Source organism: Symphodus melops (genome assembly GCF_947650265.1).
Source record: "Symphodus melops genome assembly, chromosome: 4".
Taxonomy (NCBI): Eukaryota; Metazoa; Chordata; class Actinopteri; order Labriformes; family Labridae; genus Symphodus; species Symphodus melops.
The window spans coordinates 28576455-28599239 of record NC_136694.1 but is presented as its reverse complement, the minus strand read 5'-3'; the positions used below and the strand labels follow the sequence as shown (position 1 = coordinate 28599239).

Genomic DNA, 22785 nt, shown 5'->3' with positions numbered 1-22785 from the left:
CAAAACGTTTCTGACACTATATATAGTAAAAGATAAACAATGTCAAGTTTAAATTTAACGTTGACGTAAAATACGCTGCGTTAGACGTTAGACGTTAGACGTTGAATTTGGCTAAAATATTTTACTTTACTTACCGATTCTGTTGTAGTTCTTCGTCCGTTTATTTCTATAAAAGTAGCTTCAAAGTATTTAATATGCTAACATAAAATAGTGAAGTACTAAATATACTAATATAAACGACTGTTTTTAGATTTATACAACATCTAAACTACTTCATTTGCTTCATAACGCTCAGCTGTCTCTCCTCACCCTGAAAACCAAAACAGTTCGGAGTCTCGCGCCCTCTGGACTCTACCACTTTACATGTTACGAGAGGGGTGGGCTGATTTATTTTATGTAAAAGGGACAGATAATCTGCTTATCTAGCGGACATACCAAAACATTTTGGACGTATAGAATGTATATAAATATATAAGAGCGCAGTTTTGTAACCGTAACGTGACTTTAATAAACATTTCGCGATCTTGGAATCGTCAGACACCCCCCTCCTACCAAAGTCAGCGACCCGCTGAAAAGATGAACTTCACTCTAATAATTATTGAGCTGACCAATTGTTAAATAATAATTGAAAATCAATAATCAGGCATCAATTAAAAATGTAATTCCAAAAAAATTGTCCTTTCAGTCTTTCCTTGTGCTCGTCCAAACCACATCGGAACCTTGTTGGCTCTGCGGAAACAAATGCGGAAGGAAATGTTGGAGGTCTGTGTGCAGCTCCGGACGGATTTAAAGGTAACACAAGCTCGATACATGTGAGGTAAACATTTGTTGGTGCTTCTTACGATTAATGTAATTCATGTTGTTTGTCTGTATTACTCCACCAGCAGAGTTCTAAGTGACTCAGCGGGTTCATTAGACTGTGTTTGAGTTCCGAGCAGGTCTTTTAGTGTGCATGTTAACTTTATCATGCTGACTTGTCTTATTTAAATGCTGTGATGTTATCTGTGCAATGACATCTTTCCTCGTGGAGTTAAAGCACTGTTCGGATGTGTTAAAGGGAGCTGTTAATTAAACTCTGAAGTGTTTTTATTGTCACTTTAAGACTGAATTAAACTTGCACCAGACTGCAGAGTGAAGCTCTCAGGTTACATTGTTAGAACATTTTAAAAGACAGTTTAAACTGTTTTATGTCTTTCTTTTTTTGTATTAAGTTGTTATTGTTAGAAGAATGACATGGGGGGGGGGGGGAAAGGAATAAAATAGGCAGACTTAATGGATATGTAAAACAGATACCTTAAACCTGTGTTGTTGTGCATCTTTAAATTGAATCAGAAAGCTAACTTACTAACATGCAGAGGTGTTTGCACAAATTGTAATATAAGATTTTACTAATAAGCTAATCGGCACAGAAAGGCCCGTGTGGGGATCCAAGTTTTGTCTTTTTAAAGCTGCCACAAGCTTTAGGATACTGAAAACGTATATACATGAATCTTTAGTTAAGTAGAACGTTTTGCATAGAATTTGTTTTGGGGGGCAAAACTGTCCACAACAAGATCTACAAAATGGGGGGAAATAAATAAACAAAGGAAGTGGATAAAAATATCCCTTTAGTCACAGACGGTACCAGGCCATCAGTGTAAGAAAGAATAGGAAGTTTGTCGGCTGACTCTGCTGTTTGCTTGTCATCATCATGCAGACCACGTTGTCGTGGTAACAGGGCAATGCGGCGGCTGTACGTTGGAGGGTTGAGCCACAAGGTCACCGAGAAGGATCTGAAGGATCGATTTGGAAAGTTTGGGGATGTCGAAGACGTGGAGCTCCGGACCAGGAGGGACGACGAAGGTGAGCCATCCAAAACAAACCGGCCGTCGGCATTTTACATTATTGTTCATGCAGTTCTCTTTGTGTGCTTTATGTAATGATTAGTACATTTCAGACAGCCAAGCGTGCAGTTCTTTGCTTCCTTCAGGTATTAGTCATGAAGAACAAATGTTTTTTGGAGGCTTCCTCAGTGCCCTGCATGTGTTCACATTTTGTGTCCTCCTGCAGGTGTTCCTTATAAAACCTTCGGCTACATAAACATCGACATTTCAGACGCTGACTTGAAGAAATGTGAGTGAGCCACACTTTCTCTTTATCTTCGTGACTTTTACTGAACGTTGAACATTTTTCTTCCAGACTGTGAGCTGTCGTTAGGCATGGATGGCATTCATCGATTCATTTTATTTTTAGAGATGAAACATTTTAAGTGTCCTGAAATAAAAAGAAAACTTTTTCTCAGCTTGGTTCTTGAAACTAGTCGAATGTGATTATTGTCTTCGTGTTCACTTCTTAGTATTTGCATGAACTCGATCATTAAGGGTAAAATGAGACTGGATGGTGTCCTCAGCGAGTGATCAACACGAGTGTCCTCTGCAGGTATGACGGTGCTCAACAAATCCAAATGGAAAGGAGGAACTCTGCAGATTGAAACAGCCAAGGAGAGTTTTCTTCACAGGTACAGTCGTGTAACATGAAACATGAAAGTCGGCTTCATTTAAACATAAACAAAGAAATCGATTAGCTGTGAAAAGCAGGGATTTAATCATTTCAGATTGAGGGACATCTAAGACGTCAGTGATTTACCGTTCTTCTTCTTTAAAACTGTATATCCCTGAAGAGCAGATCTTCCTCTCTTCGACTTTTATTAACTTTATTAGCAAACTTGAAATTATCTCTTGATTTACAAAAAGATGCCTGCTAAAGATCTCTGCCTTAAAATATTGAGAATTCTTCATTTCTGGAAAAAGATCTGCTGTTCTTTCTTTCGTACAGCAACTTTTGAAAAGGTCCAACAGTCTTTTATTTTGAAAGGATCCCAGTGATTCTTACAGACAGCGCTGCTCTTTTTGGCTTCAGAGAGTCCCTCCCTCTGATTTATTGATGATAGATATCTGTTGTTGATTTCTCTTGTCCCAGGCTGGCTGAGGAGAGGCAGGCGGCAGAGGAGCGGCGCCTGCAGCCACGTGAGGCCGAGGACAAGAGACAGAAGATGTTGGACTCGCTGAGTAAAGCCGGCGTGGAAAACTTCATCATGAAGGCCGCAGTGCCGGGGACAGAAGTACCAGGACACAAGGTGTGTTTGTCCTTCATGTGTCGGGAAGGTGAAATGTCTTCCACGTGTGGGGGGTGGAGGTGTGAACGCTCCTCTGTGTGCTTTGCTTTCAGGACTGGGTGGTCAGTAAGTTCGGCAGAGTCCTCCCTGTCCTGCAGCTCCAGTGTAAGAAAGGCAGCAAAGCTCGAACCCTGAAGTACGACCCTTCGAAGTACACGCACAACATCCGCAAGCTGGACCGGAACACAGAGGACCAGAGCACACCGGTCGCCCAGCTCACCTGGCAGCTGCAGGGCGGGGACGATGACATCAGCAAGAAGAGGCGAGGAGAGTTCCCTCCGTTTGAGCCAGCGAGACCCAAGAAGAGCCGGACTGACACCGTCAACTCCCAGAATGCTTTGGGAAGGAGCAGGTAACAATGTCGAGGGATTCTTCCAGGTAGCTTCTCAGATTTCAGTTCTGCAGGTTTTTAAAAAAAAGATTTTGCAGGATTTAGTTTCATGTGAGTCCCCGCTGGTTTCTGAGATTTAAAATTTTCACGAATCCTTTTAGAGGATGTAAAAGGGCGCTGCACTGTGATGCAGCGGTCAGACCGGATTGGGTGGAGGTTTTCAATATGCCCGACATGATGATGTAAAACAGACAGGCAGGACCTGACAGATCTTAAAGACTGAACTATTTTTAGCCCTCAATCAGAACTGTGAGTTTTTGACGTCACAGAAATCAGCGCTGAGGAGTTTGAAGATTTATAAACCTGTTTATCTCGTCTCCAGATTAAAGCAGCCTGTGGAGTCTGTCGATCACACCGTCAGCAGCGTTGAAGCAACGACCAATCACAGACCTCCTCCTCCTCCTCCTCCTCCTCTTCAGAGGAGGGGGGGGACGCGTTTCCCTAACGGTGATATCGATTCAGACGACGAAATCCGCCGAATGGTGGCGGCTCACGACGCCTCCCGTGCTGATCTGCAGCAGGAAGCTGAGGACGATAACCTCGAAGTGGTCGGACTCGACTACTTAGTGAAGGCCGGACGCTCCGGTAAGCGGGACCATGCTCGGCTTTGTTTCCCGACGCTCCGTTTGTATCCACGTTATAAAACAATTCTTTCTCTCCCAGGGAAGGAAGACGAGGAAGAAGAGAGCGACTACGACTCAGCAGACACAGATGAACTCCTCGCCTCCAGAAAACCTCCTCCTCCTCCTCCTCCTCCTCCACGGGAGAAACAGACTCCGCCCATCATAAATCAGCTTTCAGGAAACGACACAGACGAGAAACAGAAGAAGAAGAAGAAGAGAAAAGCTGCAGAGGAAGAGGAGGATTCATCGGATGCTGAAGATCAGCTCGCCTGCAGGAAACCTCCCGCCGCACAGCAGAGCGGGAATTCTGGGAAAACGAGTTCTCAGAGCCAAAGTAAGAAAAGGACCGTCCTGCCTGTTGGACCTCCGCCGTCACATTCAGACAGTGATGATGATGATGAAGAGGAGGAGGAGGAGGATGAAGATGACGATAGTTCAGATTGTGATTATGAAGCCATGTTTTCTAATGTCACCCGTCTGGAGATCTCGCTGGCCGATCTACAGAGAGTCGCAGAAGAGTTCGAGCAGACCTCTGAGACTACAACTCCCAGCATCCCCGGCTCCTCCTCCTCCTCTAACCCTGATCAGCCCGCTCCCAAAAAGGGCATCCTGCCAGAAGACATCCTCGCCTCCCTCATGGCCGAGGACAGCAGCGAAGATGAGCAGAAGGAGACGACGAAGAAGAAGATGAAGAAGAAGAGAAAAGCCGTCACGTCGGCGCCGCTGCCCGCCTTCCAGGGGACGGGAGAGCTGAGGGACGGACGCCAAGAGGACGAGGAGAAAGGAGGAGGGGAGGTTAAAAAGCAGAAGCTGGACTCTGGAGCAGAACGGAGACCTGCAGAGAGCAGCGAGGAAGAGGAGGAGGAGGAAGAGGAGGTCATGGTTATTAAAAAGGAAGCTGCAGTAAGCAGTGAGGAGGCTGAGAGTGACTCCTCCTCGACAGGTGATGATGACGAGGAGGAGGAAGATGAAGTGGAGGTGGTTAAAAAAGACTTTTTAAAAGTTGTACCAAGTGAAGCTGCAGTAAGCACACAGGAGGCTGAGAGTGATTCCTCCTCTACAAGTGATGATGACGAGGAGGAGGAGGAAGAGGAGGCTGCTGTTATAACAAAAGCAGCCGTTACGGCCTCACCTTCATCCTCATCCAAAGCTGCTCCTCGCAGCGAGTCCTCCTCCAGCGACGAGGACGAGGAAGAAGAAGAAGAAAAGCCGGCTCCTCCTCCTCCTCCTCCTCCTCCTCGCCCGGCGCTGGGCGCGAAGGAGGAAGAGGAGCTGCAACGGGTGGCCAACATGAGGAGGCTGGCTGCCGTCCAGCAGAGGCAGAAAGAGGCTGAAGAACACAAGAAGCTGATTCAAGGAGCTTTGGCCAACCTGGTGGGTTCAGAATCACGTCTGGAGGAGTTTAAAGAACTTCAGCAACACTTTCAGCATCAGCTGTGTCGGAGCGCGCTGACGCCGCTCAGCCCGTGACCTTCAGCAAGGTCAACACGCCTCTGTCTAATAAAGTGAAAAACACTGAAGTGTTGCTGGAGCTCTTTGAGCCTCTTTCTCTCTCCGTGCAGCTCGGATGATGACGCTGAAGTTACGAGAGAGAGAGTTTATAGCTTCTCCTTTCTTTGGCACCTTTTCGTTTAGATGTTAGAATATGATTTTTATCTGGTTTTGGATAAACTTAGACTTGTAGCCTTTTTTCCCCATATTTCAACAAAATAAAATGACATAGTCATTAAAAATAAAATAAAATAGTTACCTTAATTTTAATAGTGGTAAGTGTTGACCTTAGAAACAGATCGTAAAATAAACAAAACATTTAAACGCTGCATATCTTCATACACCATGACAGTTTCAGATCAGATTCCACACATCGGTTGCAGTTTATCATTTGGCTGCACGATGACACACTTTGACATGTTTATCACGTTACACGTCACTAAAGTCTGACTTTAAAGCGACGCATTAGAAAAAGATTTCACATGAACGAGCCACGCTCGCTCACGCAGCGCGCGAGCGTCTCACCTGAGCTGTGAGGTCCATCAGGTGACGTTAGAGCGAGCTGAACGTGGTGGATTCCTGACAGACATGTTGCACGTCTGAAACACGCTCGACAGTTTAGAAACTGAGTTTTACCTGATATGCATTTTTTTTTCTTCATGAATCACTGAGAACACGAGGAGCGACTTCTGCAGACATGTTTAACACACACTCTTCATCTTTGTCAGGACGCACCTGCAGCAGGAGCAGGGAAACGCATCGTCTTCGTCTCTGATGATGAAGATGATGATGACGAGAAGCAGCGAGCCACCCCAAACATCGCAACGCCGAAGAAGACGCTGTTCGACGACAGCCAATCAGAGGACGAGGACTCAGATGGTGAAGGAGCAACCAATGAGAAGAGCACAGTCAAAGTAAAGGTGAGTTATACTCTCTCTTCGATTCGTATTAAATAAACTGTGTGGTATGTTCATTTATTATTATTATTTTAGTATTGATTTGCTCTTCTTCTGTGTTTTTGTAGATTTGGCCCCTTAATAACCTGTGTGTGTGTGTGTGTGTGTGTGTGTGTTTTTTTCAGGTACATCAGAAGCCGTCAGTCCCTCAGCTGTTCAGCGGCAGTGATGAAGAGGAGGACGGTGATGAAGAGGAGGAAGGCAGGTTTGACATCAGGCCTCAGTATGAAGGCCAAGCAGGAGAGAAGGTGAGATACTTTACAAACTAACCATATTTAGATCTTTATATAAAGTATATATTTAATGTCATGGACATATATATCATGTCCATGACAAACTCAGAGCCGGAGTGTCTCTGCCATGAACATGTTTTGATCTTTAATATTAAAAAAAAAAAAGAATTAGGGAGCTTAAAGAGCTCGGTGAAAAGTCAAAGTCATGACGGTTCGTCCTCTGGGCGCTTTCAGCCTTTTTGTCTCGATGTCGGCTGTGATTGGACGCTCACCTCTGATGTCGTTTGTCTGTTGTTCAGCTGATGAAGCTGCAGTCTCGCTTTGGGACCGACGAGCGTTTTAAGATGGGCGCTCGCTTCCTCGAGGAGGAAGACCGAAAGGACGAGTCAGGCGAGGCTTTGGATGCAGGTGTGTTTTTATCAACCATGTTCATAATGCAAACTGGAGAAGAAGTTAGTTAAAGTTAACGAACCTGACCAACATAATAAGAAGGTGTTTGTCCTGTCAGGGGAGAGATAAATGTGTGTGCATGTCTCTTTGAATAGTTTGTAACACAGAGAACGTGGAGAGCGTCACAGCAGACGAGGAGGTTCTGCAGGAGGAGAAGAAGAAGAACCTGTCCATCCTGCACGCTGTCCTCGGCAGCAGCAGCCAACAAACGACCTGCAGCAAAACCCCCATCAAAGCCCAAACCTTCAGGTCAGCCTGAGCACACAGCCTCAGACCGAGAGTGTTTGGATTATTGATGTGGAAAATAAAACGTGTGTGTTCTTTGCAGAGACGTCTCGGCACTGCATTACGACCCCAGCCGAGAGGAACACGCTGCTTTTGAGACCAAAGCAGAAGAAACCAAGGAAAGGTAGGAACAGTTGTAACATTACAGGTACTAATCAGAGCCGCCTGAAACATCGAAAGGGAAACGTCACCCACTCGCATGAAGCTCTGCATCCTTAGAAACATGGCAGTGGTGTTGAATGGTCGTGAATCCTGAAAGTTTTCTTTACGTGACGATTTTTTTGCGAAAACTTTCAGGCGAAGGAAAAACCATCTTTTTCTCGTCTCAGGGCAAAATGAGGGCTGGATTCACGACCATGTTTCTAATGATAGAAAGCTTAAAGCACATGGGTGAAGTGTCCCTTTAAGGTGTCATTCTGTGTTTTTAATTTGTCTCGTGATAAATGCAATACTTAAATGTATCTCCTCGCCTCTCTAGTCACTTCACCCCAAACTCAAGAAACACAAAACCTAAACAGTCAAACAGGAGTCCTGCTGGGGGACTCTGAGGTATCAGCCCCCCCCCAGTGTCTGAACTCCACCCCCACCTCTTAGTCTAGACCGAAGCACCCTCCAGACGATCTCATGTTGGCTGCTTGTATCTGCGATCTTACCTTCGTTGATGCAAATACCTTTTTTTTGTTCATATGAGTATTTTAATAAAAACAGAAAACGTCGATTCAAACTGTTCTGAACAGTTAATTATAAGACTATAAGGCTTTTAAAGCTCTGTATAAAGACAACGGATGAGGACCCAGGATGGATCCTTGTGGCACACCTTAACTTAACGTGACTCACATTACTGAAGGTTAAACTTGTGTCATCTGTTTTTCTTTGCAGCAAGTCAGCAAGGAGGAAGAAGAGGGAGGAAGCACAGAAGCTTCCAGAAGTTTCCAAGGAGATTTATTACGACGTGTCCGGGGACCTGAAGGCCGTGTTTGGTGCATCGAAGGATGAGGTCCCTGAAGAAGAAGAAGAAGAAGAGGAGAAGATGAACTGGGACCAAGAGGAAGACAACGAAGGGGAAGGAGGAGGAGGAGACAGTGGACAGCCTGAGACGTCTCTCCTCTCAGCTGATCCAATCACGGAGAAAGAAACGCCATCTGGGTTTAAATTCTCTTTCTTCGGCGACGACTTGGAAGCAGAACGCAAAGAGACGGGTAGGTAGCATCCACGATGTGTTACTCAAAGGTTTGTCTTCGGCAGCTTCACATGTTCTGTCTGTCTTTCTCCGACAGAAGAGTACAAAGTGAAGAGCATTCAGGCGCCAAAGGTGTCTTGGCAACAAGACCCACGTTTCCATGACAGCAGCTCAGAGGAGGAAGAGGAAGAGCAGGACGAAGACGAGGAGCAAAGTAGTGCCGTGGAACGAATCGCAGAGTGAGAAGAATACGATACGTGTGATTTTAAGGTTTTAAATGAGGTCACTTTTTGTCTGACGTGAAAGAAAGAGTCCGTTCCTGCAAAATCACAAACAAGATCAAGATGCCAAATAAATTCTCTGTGGATTTATTTGGAGGATCAAATTTCAGATTAAGTAAAAATGGCATTTCCTAAAATGTTATGCATCATCCTTTAAGTTGTTTTTACCTCCGACTATCCTTGCAATAATCACAAATATTTTATTTATGATCAATTACAACAAAGAAAAAAGACAAAATCTGGATGTTTTAAGTATAATAATTAAATTGTTTAATAATGCTTTAAAGAAGATGGAACATTTAAGCAACTGTGTTTACAGACACTGCCATTAATAATCTTTTCATAATATATAATATCATTTAGAGCAGTGGCGTCCAAACTTTTTTTTCTTGCAGGCCAAAGTGGTCGTGTTAGAGTCGCTCACAGGCCACAGGTTTGGTTTTTTTTTTAAAATAATTTTGTGAAGAACGTTTTGTATTTAGACCTCGACAAAAATAAGGTAAATACACAATAACTAATTAAAGTGAGAAATTCTTTTGTTCTATTTTTTTTTTTTAATAGTAACTCTTTAAAGATCAGAATCAAAAGCTTCACAAAAGAAAATAACATCAAATATTTTTTTTTCGTTCTATCGTTTTCTTTTTTGTTTCTCTCAAAATGAAGTCTGTAACGTGGTTAATGTTTTCTTTTAAAGCTTTCTGTGTTTAGTTCAGGTTATGAAATGGTTATGCTTGTTGTTTGCAAAATATAATAATATTCAAAGGTTCATTTTTATAGTTAAATAAATAAAGCGGAAAAACTTAATGAGGCTGCGAGCCGAAATCTTCTGATTCTTCGGTTGAAGTCGGGGCTGCAAAAAGCTGATTTACTGTCGAGCTTTCTCTTATCGAAGGCATCCATGTTGTTTCATTGTGTTTTTCTTCCTAAAACGGAAATAGGCCAAACACCAGGCGAATAGCTGTTAAAGTCGGAGGGAGCATTTCTGGAGGACGGTTTTCTTGTATCGACTTCAGTTTAGTGGAAATCATCAGATCGTGTATTTGTGTTTCATTCACAGAGAGGAGACTCCTCCAAAGGCGGATCGGTTCTTCTTCTTCGCTGAAGACAGCCGACTGACAGGTAGGATGAAGAAGTTTTCTGAACGTAAAATGAAAGAAGATTTCTGACGTTTGGACGAGCGAGGTTCATGTCAACTTTGTTATAAGTGGAGGACTTTTTATTTATTCTTTAATGTGCAGTGTTTTGTGTGTGATCTGCATCCTGTCTGTCCTCCATCAGATGGACCCAAGCTGTTCTGTCGTCCGGCTCACCTGGAGGAGCAGAGGGAGCAGTGGGAGGAGCAGAGGACGGCGCTCAGACAGGTAGTTTTTTATTGTTTGATTTATTTCTTATTGTCTTGCGTCACTTCTGCCTTTGTTTTTTATTTCTAATGTGTCTTCTCTGTTTCTGTCCCTAACGAATAAAAAAAATCAATTAAATTAATTGGCAACATTTTTACAGTCATTGCAGTTAATCACTCATATTTCACAGCCATCATCAGCATGCAGCTTATTGATCTCAGTAACAAGGTGGTGTGTTATGTCTTGAAATGCACTCGGACATAAATCAGTGTTTAATGGGGGACGGTGATCCGAGCGATTTTAAGGCGCACGCCTCACGTCCGGAGGCTGAAGTCCTCGAAGCGAGTGGCCCGGGTTCAAATCTGGCTTGTGGCTTCTTTCCCGCATGTCATTCCCCACTCTCCCTGTCTCTACTTTCTGATCCGATCCAAAGTCCAACTCTACAATAAATCAGTGTTTTAGGTTTTCTCAAAAATAAACTCCTCAGTGAAAGTTTAGAAGAAATGAACGTGACGATATTCAGTAAAAGTCAGTAATGAATCGACGTTCTTTTTTTTTTTTTTACGTTTCCTCAGGAGTACCGCAAGAAACACAAGGATGCTCGCAGGAAGCTGAAGTCCTCTCAGAAGAGCTGAGGATCATGGGAGCTGAAGTCCGGCCAGACTTCTGAATCATAAACAGATTAGTCCCCCCCCTCCTCTTGGTGCCATTTCGTGCCCAACCAACCAACCAGAGGGAGTCGAGCATCTGCTGGAGACGCAGAACTGAAAGGAAAGTTCCAGAGACATTAACGTTTGTTAGATTTTTCCGTCATCTACTCTGGTTGTCCTCGTTAGTTGCCATGGAAACGATGCTTCTTATGAACTTCTGGACAACATGCAGCAGCACCAGCAGCCAATCACAGCTTCAGAGGGACCAACCCTTGTTATTAAAAAAAAAAAAGGATAATTAAATAAGCTTTTCCGTGTTGATCCCTTCATGTTCTTTCTTACTTCACATCTGTGCTACAATATTGCACAAATAAAATATTGTACATTGGACAACAACAATAATAATAAAATGCAACAAAATGTCACATAAACAACAAAAAAGAAAGTAAATAAATACAAAAACAAATCTGTCTGGAATAAATAAATAGTAATAATGATCAATAATTAAATGAGTGTATAGACAAGTGCATACAGCCACATTTAAATTTAAAAATGTATTGGTTATAAATCTTACAATATATCCTGTTTTATTATTTGAATTTTATTTGTTAATGGATTTTAATTGTAAACTCATCACTACAATCATAATAATGAGATGAGCGTATCAATGGACTTAAGCACGTGCGAGTTCCGTTTAAGCTCTTATTTTGAAATGTTTAACCGGAATGAGTATGCATCATTGTATCCATTCTTACACTGATTGGTGAGACTCAAAGTGTGGACGCAACAAGTGCTGCAGACTCAGGACCAGACGACCCAGAGACCAGCTTGTTTACGGACATGTTTTTATTGCAGGGGTCAAATGTTTGTTGCATCACATGTCTTTAAAAGAGACAGAAAATAACTCCGAACAGTCAAAATGAGTTTGGTTTGGTTTATTTTGCTTCTTTTTCTGCGGACTGTGGAGCTCCGTCACCTCCAGGCAGCCGCGGAGTTATCCGGGTCTGAGCTGGATGGGAACCGGGCGGAGGATGCTGGCACCCCAGGGGCAAAGGGAAGGACTTTTCTAGACTGGACTGAAAGTTTAAAAGTCCCAGACCTGAAGCGAGTGGCCCGAGGCGCAAAAGATGGAAGTCTCGGGAAAAGAGACCCACATCCTCGGAGGTACGACGACCCGAGCGGGTACTTCACCACACCGCGGGTCCATCGGCACGTCTCCGCCCGGCCGGGTAACTCTTCCTCGGGGCTTCTCAACCCTCTGTTCCCGGTCACCGACGGGTCTTACTGGGCGTACGCCGTCATGCTCCTCGCGCTCGTGCTGTTCGCAGCGGGCATCGTGGGGAACCTCGCGCTCATGTGCATAGTGTGGCACAACTTCTACCTGAAGAGCGCGTGGAACTGCATCCTGGCCGGACTGGCCTTTTGGGATTTCCTCGTGCTGTTCTTCTGTCTTCCGGTGGTCGTCTTCCACGAGCTCACCTTGAAGAGGTTGCTAGGAGACCTGTCCTGCAGGCTCGTGCCCTATTTGGAGGTGAGCAGGGAGAAACTGAAACTCAAGCTGAATAAGAGTTTCAATATTTATAAACTATCTAAAAACCGGAACCAGAAAATGATAAATGTGCAAATAGTCTACTTTAAAAAGTCTCGAAAAGGTCAATATGTTTGTTAAAGCTTAAAAAAAGAAAAATATATACAAATATTTTTTAAAGCTTTATAAAAGTAGATAGTTAGATAGTCTCAAATAATTAAAACGCAAAATAATAAAAACATATGGCATAGGCCTAAATAAACAGCCTCATAAATATGAAATAAAGTTTATTTTTAAAGCACATTTAGTTGGTAAGCTGAATGTGATTACATTTATTGTAATAATCGGATAATAAATAAATGATAATAAATAATCGGTCTAATAAATGAAAGCGCAAGAAAGCTCACATTACTTTTTTTTTTTTAACAAAAATGTGAATTAAATTATGTAGCCTACTTCTGGACAACATCAGAGGAAACACGCAAAGAGTTGTAATTAAGTTGCTGAGGTAAACGTGTTACCATGGCAACTTAAATTGTGTGATCCTTTGTTAATGGACTCCAGTTCTACAACAAAAAATGACTTTGCTTAAACCAAATAATTCCATTTATTTGTATGTAAACTGTCCTGACTCCTACTTGGGCCTCGAGTCTGATGTAAAGTTTGAAGAAAAAAAAACAGCAATTAACCTAAATGTAAAAAAACAAACAAACAAAACAAAATATCTATTACAGTTTCACAAATAAAGTGTGAATCTTGTTTTGTCCAGCCAGTTGTCCAAAAGCATCAATGCTGATCGCTTTACTCAAAATATTAAAAGAGCAGATTTAAATCCTCACTGGCTGCAACCAAAGAACAGTTGGTGTTTGGGATTGAAGGATTATACTTTAACTATTTATCAATTAAAAGACTCAAAACCCCCATTTGAGCGATTGTGTGTTCAGCAGTGACCATTAATTTAACAAACTGTATAAACTAGTGAGTTAAAGTTTTTAAGTGTTTTATACACATGCAGACGTTGTTCGGCAAAGAGACGTCAAACAGGTTCAACAGTTCAAACAAACAAACTTAAAGTGATGATAAATAATCAGTTGACCAGAGTTTACCCTGTTTTTACGTCCCCATGTTAAACTCATTGTTAATGTTTCCCATTTGATTACAGACACATCCAGTCCTCTGATGAATGGCCCTTCTTGTGTCTGCTCAGTTTCAGTCTGCGCTTCCAACAAATGTGCTGTTATGGTCCGTTCGGCTCCTTCAGCTGTGTCTTATGAACCACGGGGGGGGGGGGGGGGGGGGGGCTCCATGCTCGGCTGGGCCCCTCGAACAATGACACACACAGATGTAGTAATAACAAACTAAAAGATGTTTACTTGTACGTGAAAATCTGAACAGAAATGTTTGAGGCCAACCTCCAGGTTTCAGAGAGAGAGAGAGAGAGAGAGAAGTCGTTTTTAAAGAATAAATATGAGCTCAGGAGCGTCGTGGTCGGCGTGCATGGAGGCTTTAGTCCTCATAGGACGCCCCGGATCCAAATCCAATCTCCTTTCCTAAAAGTTTTTTTTTAGTACAAAAAAGTTTAGAAAACTAGCATGAAAACATGTTTGGCATAGATCTCAAGGTTCATAATGATTTTTGTTAAGAAACTAGAAAGGGCAAGGTCAAATTTCTTTTCACTTGTTTGTTTTTTCTTGCACAAAAACTGAAAGTTTCTCTTTGTTCACAACGCTGCAGCTTTATGCCAGACTTTATTTTTCGGGTTTTTAATAAAAATATCCTTTTGTTTTTATCTCTCGCCTGTCTCTAATGCTCCTCAGTGGATCAAAGGTTAATCCTTTGGGGGGGGCCCAGTATAGCCCAGAGGTTAGTCCACCTGGAGGGTCGTGGTCCTCAAATCTGGTGGCCCCAGGTTCAAGTCCGAGCTCTCGGTCACCCTCCATCCTGTCTCCAAAATAAAAGCATAAAAAGCCAAAAATTAACTTCAAAAAGTTACTGTTCATGTTTTGTTTTTTTTACCTCGAGAATTATTATTTTTACATTTTTTTCAAGTGTTTAAATTTTCGTTTCCAATGTAGGTCAGTTATTTGAATGTAGATGCTTATCCATCAGAACACGTTGCCTACACAGACATTAAACATCCCTTTTAACCTGCTTTAACCGAGGACACTCCGACAGTCCTCGGCTTCATTCAGAGGGTTAATTACCCTCAAAGACGGATCACTCGGCGCCCTCACAGCCTGTTGGTCGCTCATTGTTGGATTCATCCGTCCCCTCCTTCATGATGGACTCTGCCGGCTTGTTAAAACCTTTTTTTTTTTGTCTCTGAACCATCTCTGTACACCCTCAGAGCTGTGAATCACTGAAGTGGATTTCTAGTAGTTTGTAATAACACCTTGTAAGAATCCGTCTTTAACAGGGTCAGCCTGCTGGCTTCCTCCAGTCTTTGTGTCTCCTCTTTTTTCATGCTAATTAATGAATTAATTCTTTGCTAATTAGTCAACATTTTTTTTTTTTTTTGCAGATTCTCTGTGTTTTGGTGAAAGCAGGTCAGGCTGCCAGCTGCCCCGGTGCTCTGTTAGTTCAACTATTTTCATGCTAATCGGAGCGCCCCGTTAATTATCCGGAGTTGTGTCTTAACTGTTTGAGGTCATTAGGCACCCACAGGGGGGGGTGGACAAGCCTCCGTGATGATAGCTCGTGTTTTCAGCCAAACGCTAAAGACGTTAATGTGCACGAGGCACCAATAACTGTCTCCAGTCTGCAGAGTCAGAGCTGTTAAACAACATAATGGCTCCCCCTTCCCCTCACGGGGTTCCTTTTATTTCCCTGCTTCTGTATTCCAGAGATGTCACAACAGAGGCCTTATTACTGTAGTTTGGGCTAATTTCCCTGAAGGCGATGCGTAACGAGGCAGAGGAAGGCTTGTGAGTCTCTTCTGTAAGCAACAAAACACCTTCCTGTGCAGGAAGCACGGATGTGTCTGAGGTCTGTCACGTCTGACTGAATCAAAGCAGCAGAGGGCTAATCCTGCTTGTTGCTCTGTCATGTTAACAAACATGTCGAATTACTAACGGCTTTATAAAGGGCTTTGAATTAAAGTCACGTGACGGGAAATAGTCAATTAAAAACAGCAGGTGTGGAAAGTCAAGATTCACAGACAGAAAACGGTCAATGTATGACAGATTTTTAAGTTGTGTGCTTGGTCTTACAGCATGAGGACCTGAGTAATGTCAAGACCACACAAACAAAGACCAGTTAGGGGGGTCGAGGCCGAGTCAAGACCAAGACCTCAAACATCAGTGAAGAATCGTCATCTTGTGTGCAGGGGGGCGCGTCACTCTCTAAACCGTAACACAGAGGGATAAAAATCAAACTACGAATGAATGGATGTTATTTATTCTTTTTTTTGTTAATCTCAGTGATGATGTGGAAACATAATCTTTCAGTGGTGGTGTTGATTCAACATCTGGAGTCCAAATAGTCTGAGACCGAGACAAGACGAAACTGAAAACTTGAAGAGAGTGTAGAACCTCAACACGCTCGCCCTTTGATTTGATTTGATATATGAAATATCACACGTGGTGATAAACTTTATTAAAGCATCCTTTTGTAAATCTTCTCGTCCCCTCCTCTCTGTCGTTTCTCCCTCAGGTGACCTCTCTGGGCGTGGCCACGTTCAGCCTCTGTGCTCTCAGTATTGATCGTTTTCACGCGGCCACAGGCCCCGGGCCCCTCCAGACGCCCAAAGTGGAACCTTGCCAATCCATCCTCTCCAAGCTGTCCGTCATCTGGCTGGGCTCTCTGGTGCTGGCGGCCCCCGAGCTGCTTCTGTGGCAGCTCGTCCAGGAACCCGTCAGCCTGTCGACGCTCTCCTCCGGCCTGCAGCGGAGCCAGCCGAGTGCAACGCTGATGGCGGCTTTGAGAGCGCGAGAGGACTCGTTTAAGGTGGACGTCTGCGTCCGGGAGCCGTCTGCGGAGCTTCCGGAGAACGTGTACTCGCTGGTGCTGACGTACCACGAGGCCCGCATGTGGTGGATCTTCGGCTGCTACCTGTGCATGCCTCTGCTCTTCACCCTCGCCTGCGACCTGGTGACGAGGCAGGTGTTGGCGCAGCGTGTGCCGCAGAAACCTGCAGGTGAAAAGGTGACCAGCAGATGCCCCTCCTCCTCCTCCTCCTCATCTTCCTCTTCGACAAAGAAGAAGCAGCACGTGAGAGAGCAGCGGCTGCGCTCCACTGTCATGGCGCTCACCATCCTGTACGTCACATGCAACCTGCCGGAGAGCATCTGCAACATCACACTGGCGTACATCTCCGCCCACGTGTCTGCTGCGCTGCCGGCTCTGCTCCTGCCAGCGCTGAATCTGATTGGTCAGTTTCTGCTGTTTGTGCGTTGCTCGGCGACGCCGGTGTTGCTGCTGTTCCTGTGCCGTTCTCTGGGTCAGGCCTTCATGGACTGCTGCTGCTGCTGCTGCGAGGAGTGCATCCCCGACGGAAACTCCTCCTCATCCTCGTCTGCGTCAACCACCGCCACCTCTAACCCTTCCTCACCCACGTCGCCCACGCCGTCCTCGCTCGCTCCCTCCAGCAAAGAAGAGGTGAAGAGCATGTTGGCCACGGAGCCAGCGGTTTGCTTCGACAGAGCGAAGGACTCTACCACAGCTATCGGGACGCCGTGCTGAGGAACGCAACTGTTTTTACCAAAAGGATCATTTAGGTTTATTATAACTTGGGTCTTATTGATGAAGAAATGTCCATCAGTCATGATAATAATATTCTCACGCAGCAACAATAACAGGGCACGATCTTTCTGCTCGAGCAGGGTACACATGACACAGCACGACACACAGATACGGCAGAACAAAAAAAAAGAAGAGTTAAATCTCTGACTACGTGACGTCATGTGTGGGATCTCTCACATTTTTTAAAATCTGCATCGGTCTTTAAAAATCGTTTAGTGTGAGGCGGGCTGAAGGAAAAAGTGTGAACAGTCAGAAACACGAGCTGTAAACGTTTGTTTATCAAGGTGTCGCACCGTGCAGCAAAAAGCTGCCTCGGCCTTCGTTCCTGGTGTGCTTGACTCTTTGTTTGTTGAAACAAACTAGCGGTGCTACGTAACAAATGAAATCCTTAATGCTAGTATACTGTAAGTTCTAAGATTCACGTAATATTTACTTAAAGGGCACATCTTCTCCTCCTCTTTAACCAGTTTAAATCAGTGTGAGAGCTCCTCTTCAACATGTGTGTGAAGTGTGTTGTTGTAAATCCACTCTGATCTTGTATTTGATCATGTCTATAAACCCCTCTATTTCAGCCCTGCTCAGAACAGGCTGTTTCTGTGTCTGTAGCTTTAAATATGTAAATGAGCTGTGTCTGGCCACGCCCCTTTCTGGAAGGGCCTCGGGGTGTACTCAGTGCTTTCTGGCTCCATGTCCTATTGTTTACGGTGAGAAGGCAGACTCAGAGGGCAGAACAAACACCTAGCTGTGGGAGTGTCACCCACCTGGGGGAGGGGCTACTGCCCTTTGTGATGTCATAAAGGGAAAAATCTGTGGCAGAGAGGATGGACTTTTCTCATTCTTGATGGGGGGTTTGTAGACAGACAATTTAACAAATATTAATGTTTACATAACAGCTCGTGACTTTGTTTTCTCTTCTAAATAGGATCATTTAACCGAAGTGCTTCAAACACTCAGACGTCTCATAAGTGCACTAACACGTCTCTTACATCTGTATCATGTCACCTTGTCGGTGTGAATGTAACATGACTCAGAGAAATAAGACCCCAAGTTGTAATAAATGGTAGTGACCCTTAAATCTCAGCCTCTATGACCCGAGGGGTCGACACGTCGTAGAATCAGAGAGTTAGAGGACTGTACAACATGTAGAGTGTTTCATTTTTAAAGTAGTCATTCAGTAGGACTCATCCCTGTCCCATAGGTTTTATGATACTTTTATATTTGATAGATTTTAACATTTTTTCCAATGCTCGTTCAGGATTTTATTTTTGTATCATCTGCTTTGAGTACTGTAACTGAATGAAACACTGAACATCGAAGTAAGAGATGAAAACATCAACTCAATGAGACTTTTGTTGCAGACTGACATCCTGCTGTGAAATCTGAAAGCTGTGTTGTTGTTTTTTTTTTTGTTGTTGTTTTTTTTTTTTGTTGCTGTTTCTGCTGAATTGTGGAGACAGCAAAGTGAAATCATATCAGAAACAAATCGACCAATCAAGATTAGAAGAGACTCGCAACAATCCAGTGTTTTTGTACCTGTTTGATTACTTTAGATGTAGTAAAGTTTGGACTTCTTTGCATCTCTCTCAGTGTGATTTATTGAATGTCTACTTTAAAGTTCATAGATAGATAGATAGATAGATAGATACTTTATTGATCCCGAGGGATTCTTTCTGAGTTTTCCTGCTCTTTAACAATCAGGCATGTGGAGTAAAAAGTGTCGGTAGTTTTATTTTCTTTCTCTTGGGCTCTACCTTTTTTTTTTGTTGCTCCTCAGGTGAAGAGTTTGTACAAACCTGAGGCCTGACAGCTTGTTACTGTCTGTGAGTCAGCGGATAGTTGAATTTATAAACCTCACCGTGCCGCGGGGAAGACTCAGAGGAGGAGGAGGAGGAGGTGAGCGAGAGGATAAAAAGCAAAGATAAGCAGATTTTGAACATCGAGGACAGAAAGTTCGAGTTTGTCCGTTTAAAAAGTCGGATGTATCTCAGTACTGGGAGAACTGGGAGTGCATAAGACTGCAAAGGAGGTTTCAGATGGAGCAGTTTGAACCAGTTAGTGGATTTTAATGAGGAGAGGTGAAGATAGCTGGGGACCAAAAAAGGGGGTAAAAAAAAACCACCCTCCTCTTTCACTTTCTCTCCTCTGTGCCTTCATGAAAATGGGCGAGTGGGCGGAGTTAGAGCGTTCAGACTTTAACGTCTCTCCGCAGACTCCTTTATGTTTTTACCTTTTTTCTTTCTGCTGGCTGGCTAACTTATTATAGGGAAATGATTGGGACAAAGGGTCTCTACACTGTGCGTTTATGGTTTGATTAGGGGCACAGGTATCTTGTGTTTCAGGGGAAAATAAAGAGGGGAGGCAATGAGTGCTGCACTGGGTCAAAAAATGTGGAGGAATCAGGTGGCACAAGTCCAACAGCTGAACTGTGCTTCTGATAAAACAAAGTTTGAGGTGTAAAAAGGCGTCCAAACTAAAAGTCCGAAGACACTGTGATGTCGTATAAAAATCCCTCAATGCACAGGGATATGTCAATACGTCTCAACTCCTCGAGTCTTCGTCAGGACATAATTGAGTATAGCATCTTTTTTCTGAAAATCGTACTTGCAGATTTTTTGTCCTTTTGATGTACAAGTTGACTCCTCGTCGAAAACTGTCTCTGGGGTCCGAAACAAAACCCAGGTGTTCTTTAAACCACCTCTTAAACAAACACATGATGTATTGTTTCTTTTTACAAAAAAAAATAATCTTTTTTATTCTTACTTTTTAGGCTTTTTAAGCATTTTTAAAGTCACACGTTTGGGTAGAGAGGGGGGGGGGGGATAACGTGGGAAAGGAGCCACAGGTCAGATTCGAGGAGCACGGCCTCTGGAAATGGGGCGTGCTCACCAACCAACAGGTCACTGGTGCCCCAAAAATAAGAAAAAAGTAAATCAATAAAAAAGTGAGTTAAAGGCTTGTAAATTCCCTGACTGTCAACAATTTAAAAAAAAGTGTTTAGTATTCAATTTAAATCTGCAGAAATCCTGCAGCTCTATTTGGGGGTTAAACCAAATGCCAAGCTGTCAACCATGTGACTAAAGAAAGTCAGAAAGGAAAGTGACAAAGTGAGAAAAAGACAAAAGACAGAGAATAAGAGGAAAAACAATAGAGAGAGAAAAAGACGGAGGAGAATGAAGAGGAGAGAAAGCGAAGGGGAACATTTTCTGAAGATTTGATAATTGAACACTTCTTGCTTCATCTCGATGTGGATAAATGTCGTTATTACAAAGAGAGACGGCTCGTGCATGTGAGACTCTGATGTTCTGTTGGAAAAAATGCATCGCTGCAGAGCTCGTCACTCCCACTGCAGGAGGAGCTGTTCATGCCTGACTGTGAGCTCCTCTCTGTCATGATTCAATTATTGAAGGTCACAGCTTCACAATAACAGTTGGCCTTTGAGTTTCTGCAGACATAATAACCACAGTGCTTCTGTGACCAGTTGCTGAGGAGAGCAGACAGGAATTCCTCCCTTTTACAGACTGATCCTCACAGAGTCTCTCTCTCTCTCTTCGCTTCGTCGAAGAAATAGTCGGACACTTCTTTTAAAACAAAATGTGTCCACAACATTTGGGGAAATCTTCTCGAGTAGAAAGAAAATCGTCCTCCGTGAATCTCCAAAGTCTCTTAAAATCACGTCCAGCGGTGTCTGAGGCCAATCCCAGCTGTCATTGGATGAGAGGCGTGGTTACACCGGGACGTAAACAATGGATGAAAAATCTTCCATCTTGAACCACGCTGATATTATACAGCCTCACAAGATTTATATCAACACAGAGATGAGATTACATGGTTATTTGATGTTATATATTATCTTAAGACGTGGCTCTCGTGTCCCTATTGACGTGTTAGAAGTGAGAACTACGGAAAATCTCACTTTTTTCTTTCTGCTTCGATTTTGAAAAAAGTACTTTTATTTTTTCTTCTTTTCGTTCATTTTACCCCAAACAGAAGTTACACTGTAGAAAAACCAGGTAATGCTAATAATAGTGATATCCTTTGAGGTTACACCCTGGACTGTACGCCAGCCAATCACAGGGCAGATATCAGCCACACTCACATCCACACCTTTTAGAGTCCACAGGTAACCTAACGAGCACGTGTCTGGACTTGATTTTTGTCTTGATCCTCAACAGACTTTAGATTCACCACTGCATGGACGACATGACGACACATGGACACTTAGCTCTCTGCTGCTGCTGATTGAAAACACCTGAGCGTTATCTTGTATCACAAACCTGATGGAGCCATGCAGGCGAATCGCGTTGTTTGTTGGAGTAATTGAATAAAGAGAAGAAGTAGGCTAAGTCAGCCTTTTGTGTGTTTTGTTTGTGTATATAATAACAACCTCTGCTTCTGTTTCTGAGTGACAAAAAGTAAAACAAACTGAGTCTGGTGAACAAGAAGCCGCACAGGAAGTGAGTGAAGGAATGAGCGTCTCTAAATCTGAATATCAAATTAAATTCATTTTAAAACACGAGAGGTAAAGCTCGAGGATGCAGAGACGGAGAATCTGTGCGGTCTGATTGGTCTTGTGAATAAGGAGAAATTTTAAGGTGCATGTGTGACGTCAGTTTCCATAGGCTACAATAAGAGGTACAATTCATTCATGTTTCTGGGGACACCTGCAGACTCTTCTCGGACATCTGAGGCTCCCCCGAGTTCCTCTTTCAGGACGGCTGTTGTGAGTTTGGGCCTCGGTCCTTTGAGCTCAAGTATTTGTCCTCCCACGTCGCCGAGCCGGGGCAAAGAGGAGGAGGAGGAGGGGGGGGGGAAGCTTCAATAAGGATGGCTTTGTTCAGGCGTCCCCCTCTCTGGCTCAGAGAGAGAGACACTCGAACAAAGCTGCATATCAATCGCCCGTCCACCGAGGGAGTTGCTAAGCTACACGACACACACACCGCCTCCCACCAGCTGCCCCGTCACCAAACACAGAGAAGAAGAAAGAGGCAAAACTGCTGCCGTCCACCCCGATAAGCCAAAACCCAAAACTCCTTGCTGCTTAGTTGCCATGACAACCGGCACAGACGCAGCAGCACGGTGGCCCTGTAGTGAGCAATATGTCCTAAAACCAACAAGGCTCTGAGTTTGAACCTGGCCGGGGCCTGTTTGTGGACTCAAGTTCCTGCTGTGGTTCAGAGGGCTACCGCATGTGGTTTACTTTGGTTTCTTCCACTTCAAATAAACACACAAATATGGGCGAAAGCTTCGGAGCCGAGTTCTCACATAAGTTCTCATAAGTCATGTCAGTCATAACAAGAGGAAGGCCGGGGATATCTGAGTCTCTCCTCCCTGTGTGTCAGTCAGGTGAAAGATGGACGCAAGTTCAGCTGTGATTTATCCAAACAAGATGAAGATAACAGAAGCAGACAGATAAAAGGTTCGGCTCACACAAGTCTATTAAACCAGTCCAAGTCAGAACTCGGGTAACCCAAAAACACAGAAGC

At 43.8% G+C, this 22785-nt stretch overlaps 3 protein-coding genes across 6 annotated transcripts in view; 2 read left to right on the top strand and 1 right to left on the bottom strand.

The window, feature by feature from the left end:
- The window catches only part of cenpp (centromere protein P), a 73778-nt gene extending 73455 nt beyond the window's left edge, over window positions 1-323 (bottom strand). Inside the window, exon 1 of the mRNA XM_079341512.1 lies at window positions 135-323. The gene's annotated coding sequence lies outside the window, so the exon portion shown is untranslated. The remainder of the gene's footprint in view (window positions 1-134) is intronic.
- nol8 (nucleolar protein 8) lies at window positions 300-11353 on the top strand. 4 transcript variants are annotated; one of them, XM_079341499.1, is made up of 19 exons: window positions 300-377; window positions 686-812; window positions 1697-1842; window positions 2050-2112; window positions 2419-2497; window positions 2959-3115; window positions 3208-3506; window positions 3868-4130; window positions 4209-5542; window positions 6388-6579; window positions 6741-6863; window positions 7148-7256; window positions 7394-7547; window positions 7627-7707; window positions 8463-8782; window positions 8861-9002; window positions 10102-10163; window positions 10323-10405; window positions 10960-11353. In XM_079341499.1, the coding sequence occupies exons 2-19, from the start codon at window positions 742-744 to the stop codon at window positions 11017-11019; spliced, it is 3738 nt and encodes a 1245-aa protein (XP_079197625.1). In that variant the 5' UTR covers window positions 300-377; window positions 686-741; the 3' UTR covers window positions 11020-11353. The 4 variants fall into 4 exon arrangements, with proteins under 4 accessions (XP_079197625.1, XP_079197624.1, XP_079197626.1 ...); XM_079341498.1 differs by having other exon boundaries at window positions 686-817; XM_079341500.1 differs by lacking the exon at window positions 300-377 and having other exon boundaries at window positions 435-792.
- A 479-nt stretch (window positions 11354-11832) lies between these two features.
- gpr37l1a (G protein-coupled receptor 37 like 1a) lies at window positions 11833-18877 on the top strand. The gene is made up of 2 exons (XM_079341508.1): window positions 11833-12565; window positions 16214-18877. Exons 1-2 carry the CDS (start codon window positions 11954-11956, stop codon window positions 17240-17242), a joined length of 1641 nt encoding a protein of 546 aa, XP_079197634.1. The 5' UTR covers window positions 11833-11953; the 3' UTR covers window positions 17243-18877.
- The last annotated feature ends 3908 nt before the right edge of the window (window positions 18878-22785 follow it).